We start from the raw sequence: 9,017 nt of genomic DNA, 5'->3' as shown, positions 1-9,017 counted from the left end.
CACGGGATAACTGAGAGCCGATCGAGGCTCGTATTTAATGTTTACGTGTATGCCATGCGAGGAACTAAGCGAGGCATCCCCATCACCTTCACGACCGGGTATAGGTCGGGTGGCACGCCCTTGCACTTCGCATCGCCGCGTGTGACCAGAAGAGCATTGCGGGCCGTCGCTCGGAGGGGTCTCAGCCAGCCGCAGCTCTAGGCTCTTCCCGGCTCTACCGTGTTGACGGTCGCTGCCCGCCGGTGGGTTTTGGCGGTCAACATCCCCAGAAATGGAATTTTAATTTTCACATTTATATGTAGGTCACATATGGTCATTTTTATGCCAAAAACTGCACAAGTGCCAACATAATATATAGATTCGTGCATTTTTCACATTTTTTTTGAAACTTTGAAATAGCATGTGTTTGGAATTTTCATAATAGGATGCACGTGCACCCCATCGTCCACCTCCTACAAAGTATGCAAATGGTTGAGCTTACTAAGATGATGCGATCAAGTTACTCAACTGAAAGCCTCTCTCAATAGTGCGGCTATCTATCATATAACATGATCTTCCAACAACCACCTTGAGACCGGTAAAATGAAAACCTAGTAAGACCATACATTTTCCTTGCGCATTTTATTTGATCTTGATGATGACACTTCATGCTTCAATCAAGTGGAAATCCACCACACAATCATTGTCGCTTCGTGAATACTCATAATTTCTCCTTCATACACCACTATAGGATAGCTTCATTAGGAACATCTTCACATGTCCACTATCACCAAATGGATGACAAGATTCAAGCATAAGTTTTCGAGATACCTAATCCACACAGACAAAGCAAACACAAATATATGATGGGTTAGTTCACAAAGCATAATTAACAAAGCTTACCCTACCACAAGATCACATGATCAAAAGTTGTACAATCTTTATGCTTCATGGTTGACCAACTTAAATTTAATCTTCACTCTTAGTCTTAGTCAATCTTGTATATCCTCATGCTATATCATAACATCTTGTGGCACACACAAAGAACTCTTCATTTGATTGCATGCTCTAAACCTCGGTCAATCATAGCTCAACTCATGAGACTATCATGACACCATCTTAAAACCATATTTTGAATTCATCTTTTGAAATTAAAATCTCAAGATCTTGATCATATAATATTTTTCTCTTGAAATCGCTGATCTTGATGCCAATACTAAAAGTATATCTTTATCTTCATGGCATCTACACTTAAAGCAACACATGAACTAAAGAAATACTTATAGAATATTTCTTCATATAAACTGAATGAAAATATTAGTCCATAAGGATTGTCATTAAATATCAAAACCATACATAGGGCAATGTACCCCTAGACTGACACCGTGGCACGGGAATTAGGGGTGGTTAGGTACATTTTGGTGCTCCTCCTCCTTTAACCCAACGTGCTAAAGAGGCGAGGAAGTTGGGGCGACCACCCCAAAGCAGCGGCTTCTGCAGATGCAGCCGACATGGCAATCGTCGCAGTGTGGGGTGCGGGTGGTGGATGCGTTGGAGCTAGGTGGTCGGCAACAAGGTCATGCTACTATCTTGCGGCTCCATGAGCTTTGCGGTCGGGTCGAGTACCGGGTGAAATCCCTGCACCGACTCCGGTTGGGCACCATATTCCTTATTGTTTGCGTCATTGTGGAGATTCAACCCCTACCGAGGCGAGTGATTCCAAGATCTAGGTGAATACCGAGTTGAGTTTCGCCTTGGAGCTCCATTGCAGTGCGATGGGTTCACTCTAATTTCTCGGACCAACAGATTTGCTAGCCTCGAGCAGGTCTAATCTTTGTAATCACAACAAGGTGTATAATGAACAAACCTCAAAATGATCAAATATCTAAATACAATATTTATAAGAAAGGCCGCATTATTTGTCTCTTTCTTTCAAGCAGAATTTATAGCATCTCTAGTCGCGTCCCCCAAATCGTCCCCAAAAGGGATTTGGGGCGCGCCGGACAAAAAAACGTTCCCAGCCGCGTCACCCAATCCCGATTATTTTTTCCGGCGCAGCCCAATACGGTGTCCGGCGCCCCGAGCCTATCCCCGCTACACAGGGTACGCTTCGGGGATGCCGGACCCACCGAAAAGCGAGGCGGGGAGTGGCGGGACCGACGCGTCAGCGGCACATTGAATTTTAATCTAACCGTCGCCTACCTCGCAACGGAAGTTATTGGCGCGCAGCGACGGTGCAGTTTCCGCAGAGGTGCAGCGAAGCGTCTCGTCGCGCCTAGCTCTGTGTGCTGGCGTTAATGAGCGCCACCGCTCCCCCGCCTCCCTCCGGCCTATAAAAAGGGCCGCCTATCATCATTCCTCTCACACACAAAACCTAGCGCCTCTCTCCCCAACCCTAGCCGCCACCATCGCAAGAGTCGACGCCATGGCTGGTAGAGGCGCAGGCCGAGCTCGCGGCCGTGGTCGTGGCCGCGGCAGAGCTGCACGCTCGCCGTCGCCTGCGACGCCGTCGTCTTTATCGTCGGACATGCAGGACGACGAGGGGCCGTGCTGATCGAGTTCGTCGTCGTCCTCAAGGGCGACCCACACGCCATCCAAAGACTCCCGGACGCATTCGCCGACTTCGTCGCCGGTGATGGGCGCCCGGGCTCGCTGCATCTGCGGGAGGCTGCCTGCGTCTACTGCCGGTGGATCGTCGACGTGATCTACGACGCGCGCGGCAAGATGTACCTCCACATCGGCTGGGAGGTGTTCGCGCGCTACCACCGCCTCCAAGCCGGCTTCGTGCTCGTGTTATCCTACTTTGGCGACAAAGACATGAGCGTCAAGGTGTTCAACGAGACGCGTTGCCGCCGGCACTACCGCGGTGACAACACCGAGGAGGAGGACGACTGACGAGTGTTGTTTCTTCACAGCGAAAATATGCACAGAGGTTTCTGGACCAACAGGGGCACCCTCACCAGTTGAATTTTCCAGTTTGGGTGACTGGGTGTGCCCTCGAGTGTTCTTTCTTGACAGCGAACACACGAAACTTTAGTTAGGTTTAGTTTTTTTTTGCAATGTTTTATATTTGTGTCAACCATGGTTCAAACTATGTATTAGTTTGTGGAAAACCATGTTCCAAATTATTTCTTCGTGTAAACCATGTACCCAATTATGTATTAATTTGTGGAATGTTTCTCCTCTTTACTGAAATAAAAATGCAAAAAAATAAAATAAAAAGTATTTTAATGTTTGGGGGACGTGGCTGGGGAGCGACGTCCCCCAAACGCGACACGAACGAAACACGTCCCCCAAACGCTCAATCCGGAGCTGCTTGAGCGACGGTTTGAGGAAAACGACCGGAGATGCTCTTAAGTTAGCTGATTTTTAAATTAGGTTCAAAAGCCTAAGAGGAGGACGGTCCTTCTCTCTTGTGGACTAGCTTTTTTCAGTCAAAGCACTAATTTTGTGGTTGCAACTGGCTTGTCTGGCAATAATCGATTGTGCTTTTTGCCAATTGGCCACCCGCATCATTTCTGTCTACTATCTTGTTGGATTTGGGTATGAGCAATTCATTATGCTGAAATTGCCATTCTTCACTATAGATTACACTAGTACCAAGTTGTAAAGAAAAAGAATTACACTAGTACTACTAGGTTTGGCTATTTTATATTTTATTCTGTTACAATAATGGAAAAATCAGGTAACTAGTGGTAGCTTTGTCGATTTTGAAAGCTCCGCGACTCAGGTCTATGTTATACTTGGTGTTTATCGCACAAAAAAAAGTTTAACTTGGATCCAGAAAACCTTATTTTGCCGTAAAAACAGTCTAATTTTGGATCTTGGCATGTGAAATTCCTGGGTCAAACTTGCACGAGCTGACCGGTGTTTGTGGAAAGGAAGAGATAGAGAGAGTGACAGCAGCAGCAGTATGAAACAAGGAAGCAGGAGGGAGGGGAAAGCGAGCGTGGTTTATTCTTCCAGACTCCAGTCTTTTTCTCCATCTCTTTACTTTTTCAGATTGGAATCACACGCGAGTTCCATTCGTTCTCACTATCCAATCTAGTAATAGCTTTAGTTTAGCTTAGTTCAGCTTAGCTTAGATAGAGGGAGCGTGCGCGTGTGTGTAATCAAGTAGTAGAAAAGAAGGAGGGGAAAAGGATTCATCCTGGATTCTTTGATTCCATTCGATGGGGCACTGATGCTGCTGCTGGATCTATCTTCCAATTTCATTCCCTCTTCCTTCCCATCCTCTTTCGTATCCAATCAATTGCAGATTTCTTCCGTGGAGGGAGGCGCCATGGATAGATAGATTGATAGATAGCTACTGACACGAGGAGGCTCCTCTCCTCCTCTGATGGCGGCATCCGCGCGGCCGCCTTCCTCATCTCCGGCCGTCGCCTCTTCACCCGCGCCTGCCTCCTCCAAACCAAATGCAACACCGGCCGACACGGCCGCGCCCGCCGCCGCCTCCCCTCCCCTTTCTTCCCCACCCCCTGCCCCACCTCCACAGCTCGCCGCCTCGCCGCCGCCGCCACTCCCTCCTCCAAAGCCCGCACCTTCCGCGCCGCCTCCAGCAAATTCGCCTCTAAAGCCCGCACCTTCCACGCCGCCTAGAGACAGTTCGCCTCCGCCACCCGCACCACCACCAACCACGCCGCCGGCAGCTCCTCCCGCAAGAAACACGCCGCCGACCGCTCCTCCCCCAACAACCACGCCGCCGACCACTCCTTCACCAACAGCCGCACCGCACTCCCCGTCCCTTCCTCCTCCCGGACCTCCTGCCCACACTTCACCGCCGCCGGCCAGCCACAAGCCACTACCATCTCCCGCCACGGCCGCCGACCCGGCCCCGCACGCTGCCGGCAACAGCGGCAGGAGCCCGAACAAGTCCTCTACCCAGTCGTCCCATGCCCGAGCCTCCTCCACGCCCAGCAGCGGGCTCAGCGACAGCGTCGTCATCGCCGTAGGCACAGTGCTTGCATTCCTCGTCATCACCCTAATAGGCGCCGCCGTCTGGTACACCAAGAAGCGCCGTCGGAGGGAGAGGAACGATTACCACGCCGGGTTCATGTCACCCACCTCGCCGCCTTCTTATGCATCTTCCTCGCAGCGGCCGCTAGGTAGTTTAGTTAATCTGGTGTGACATTTCCAGTATCCACACTTGCTAATTCATAAGTTCTTGGTTACATCTAGTATTTATACAAGTGATGGTATCTTCTCATTTCATTCAGGCGCCTCGGCAAATGCACTATCATCATCGACCGACCCTTCCTTCCATAATACCAACCACAGCGCTGGGAGTCCCCGGCTCAAAGCGTGCGCATCCGACATCAGCATGGGAAACTCCCGCTTCTTCACGTACCAGGAGATGTACGAGATCACCGAGGGCTTCTCGCCACATAACTTGCTAGGGGAAGGAGGCTTCGGGTCGGTGTACAAGGGCCGCCTGCCTGAAGGGAAAGATGTAGCTGTGAAGCAACTGAGAGATGGGAGCGGGCAAGGGGAACGTGAGTTCCAGGCCGAGGTGGAGATAATCAGTCGTGTGCACCATCGGCATCTGGTTTCGCTCGTGGGGTATTGCATTGCCAATAGCCAGAGGTTGCTTGTCTACGATTTTGTGTGTAACGACACCCTACATTATCATCTTCATGGTAATGCTTTAACATTTTTCTGCTTGAGGTAGTTTTGACAAGACCTTTCCACATTGTGGCTGTACAAACTGAGGTTGTTTTGAATATTATGCAACCACAGGACATGGAAGGCCGCTTTTAGATTGGTCAGCTAGGGTGAAAATTGCTGCTGGTGCTGCTCGCGGAATAGCATACCTACATGAAGATTGTAATGTTCTTTCTTACTTCTTATCACCTTTCCCATTTATTTTGGTTTTTTAGGGATATTTATTTTGGTTTCTATTAACCATCTGCCTCCTTTCCCCTTTTGCAGGCCATCCAAGGATAATCCACCGGGACATCAAATCCTCAAACATTTTGTTAGATAATAACTTTGACGCACTGGTAATTACATGCCCTAAATTGGCAGAGGATATGCTAGGATATAGTTAATTTGCTGAATAGATGCTATCCATGAATTCTAGGTGGCTGATTTTGGTCTTGCAAGATTGGCCTTGGATGCTGCAACACATGTGACTACTCGTGTTATGGGGACATTTGGGTGAGCAAAACTACTGACAAGTTCAAAAACAATGTTTGTGATCTTATTAATTAATGGCTAAAAAAATGTTTATGCCTTTCTTGCAGATACATGGCACCAGAGTATGCATCGAGTGGCAAATTGACCGAGAAATCTGATGTTTTCTCTTTTGGTGTTGTTCTCTTAGAGCTTATGACTGGTCGAAAGCCTGTTGATGCCTCAAGACCATTGGGTGATGAGAGCCTTGTTGAGTGGGTGAGTTATAGCACTGAGCTAATTGTCCAAAGTTATTTCCACTTAGTGCTCATCGATTATTTGTAGCTGATACTTAGTTGACATGTGTGTATCTTATTAAAGGCCTCCTAGATTCTTTGTTCACCAGGACAGTCATGCAATCCAGACTTGTTTCATCAGATTTGATGGATTAGTCATTTTAGAGGTTACAAGTTGAAATTTCAACTTAAATGCTGGATTCCCATATCTGGTATTGCAATAATCATTTGCGAGATGACTCACTAGGCATATAGGTACATATTGTGGGGACATCACTCTCATTTTCTTGGATATGGTGATGCAGGGCCAGTTGGCTATGCAATCAGCATGATGCATGATGAATTACATCGTATAGGAATAACCCAACATACGCGCATATTGATTTTTTTAAAGATGTTATGATTAGAATATTTACTGGTTATGTTTACGCACAGTGCACACAAACATGTCATAACGGTGAGTATCTTGTAATGCAAAGTGGCATGGGAAAGGTTTTCACCTGTGATTCACATTGGTAAAAATAACAGCATGTATCCTGAGCAGTCAAAAATGGGCAGCATTCAAACTAAATTATCTGCAACTTCAGCTTTGCAAACTGACATTTCTTCGTCACAACATGAATCTGTGCGCCTAGGTTCTCTGTTAAAACGAACATGTAGCTCCTCCTACATGTTACTTCATTCACTTGGTCAATTCTTGTTTAACATTGCAAACTGACATTGTTTTGCAGGCTAGACCATTGCTTAGCCGAGCTCTTGAGACAGGAAATTTGGAAGAGTTGGTTGATTCTAGGCTTGAGAAGAACTTCAATGAGGTCGAAATGTTCCGTATGATTGAATCTGCAGCAGCCTGCATTCGACACTCATCATCAAAGAGGCCCAGAATGAGCCAGGTATATATATAAGCAATTGTCTATCTGGCTCCACACAGAGGATACTGTACTTCCTTGATAATGTCACGTGGAAGGGAAATAACATCATCTGCTCTGATATGATCTAGTCACTAGTCAGAGGAGTAACATGCCATTTACCGGTCACTCCTTTTTCAGGTGGTGCGGGTTCTCGACAGCTTAGCGGATATCGATTTAACGAATGGTGTGCAGCCAGGGCAGAGCGAGCTCTTCAACGTAGCGAACACTGCGGACATCAGGATGTTCCAGCAGATGGTGCAGGGCAAGCAGGATGACAGCTCCGGATTTAGCCAGTATAGTTGGATCAGCCGCAGTAGGGCCGACGCTGAGGCTGCATCCTCTAATTCCAGGATCTTGTGATCACCATCACTAATTCGGCCACTAATTTGGCCACTAATTCGGCCAGGTTGTATTGACCGTGAAAAGCCTCGTATAATTCTTGTGTACTTATGATTGCTCTTGTGTACATCATATGACTAGATCCACTCGTTTCTTGATTGACGAATTCAGCTACCTGTTGTTATCGTTGCCTAACTTTTTTTTTGAATTGTGTCGTTGCCTAACTGAAGAACACAGTGTTTGAACCAACTTGTAGACCCTTCTTTCTTTTTGTATTGTTGGTTTGACAACCAAAGGGAGGAAAAAAGGCCGCTGCCGCCGATCACTTGTGGAACTCTGTTTGGCTGACAAACATATAGTCTTACTTTCTTCCAATATCATATCACCACATGTATTGTATTATATGCGTGAGCTTGTAATGCATCTACACAATCATTTCCATGTTTTGCCAATTCTACAACCAAACCAGTCAAGAGAAAATGATGAACCAGGCAAACTAGTATAAAAAACAGAAAGCCCACACCATCTCTTTCAGCTTTATACCCTGCAGAGAAGCCCGTGTTTCACCTTTACAAAACAAAGTAAACTCAGTATGGTTACAGGAAATCGAAACATATATACAAAACCTACTGATACAGTTATAGCATATGGGTTTCTTTGCTAATTTTGGTGATCATCTAACTGAAGAGTGCACAAAGAATTATCATTTGACCCAAGCGGGGTACAACACAACTCAACTAAGAAAGATAACACTAAATCAAGGAAACGAAAGGAAACAGTTAAAATGTCAATCATATCTAGGTTCGCCGCTGGATTAGGCAGGAGGAGCAGAATACCGTCGCCGGCCGGCAGACGACCAGGCTGCGGCGCATGGAGGGGTGTTCTTTCTATTGTGGACTGATTTATCTCTATACATTTCGATACACTTAGTAAGCTCCCATCTGGGAAATGAAGATACCCCTAAAAATAAAAGTTTTTGCGTGATATCTTCATCGAGGTGTGGTTCTAACTAGAGACAACCTTGTAAAACGCAACTGGCAAGGCTGTAAAAAATGTGTGTTTTGTCATGAAGATGAGACTATAAAACACATTTTCTTCAACTGCCGAGTTGCTAGATCTATATGATCAATCATTCGGATGGGTTCTACCTTATATCCACCTCGTAGCATTGCAAATATTTTTGCCAATGGGCTAAATGGGGTGGATCCTAGGTATAAGACGCTTATCAGAGTGGACGCGATTGATGTGGTATGGTCGCTCTGGCTATGTAGAAATAACAAGGTTTTTAATGACAAAAATTCTACTCTTATGCAGGTCATCTACAAATGTACGGCTTTGCTCCGTTCATGGTCGTCACTTCAACGATTGGAGGACCGAGACC

The 9,017-nt window shown here is 46.6% G+C and overlaps 1 protein-coding gene across 1 annotated transcript; it reads left to right on the top strand.

The window, feature by feature from the left end:
* Nucleotides 1-4,497: 4,497 nt before the first annotated feature.
* LOC124674391 (proline-rich receptor-like protein kinase PERK9) lies at nt 4,498-7,831 on the top strand (the record flags this gene model as incomplete). The annotated part of the gene is given in 8 exon segments (XM_047210436.1): nt 4,498-5,084; nt 5,196-5,615; nt 5,716-5,802; nt 5,908-5,978; nt 6,059-6,135; nt 6,222-6,369; nt 7,118-7,279; nt 7,436-7,831. Coding segments are annotated over 8 exon segments (1,774 nt in total), but the record flags the coding sequence as incomplete, so codon positions are not given.
* Between the last annotated feature and the right edge of the window lie 1,186 nt (nt 7,832-9,017).

This window comes from Lolium rigidum, chromosome 7 (assembly GCF_022539505.1).
Source record: "Lolium rigidum isolate FL_2022 chromosome 7, APGP_CSIRO_Lrig_0.1, whole genome shotgun sequence".
NCBI lineage: Eukaryota > Viridiplantae > Streptophyta > Magnoliopsida > Poales > Poaceae > Lolium > Lolium rigidum.
Note: the sequence above shows the minus strand (reverse complement) of the source record. Positions and strands in the feature narration are given on the sequence as shown.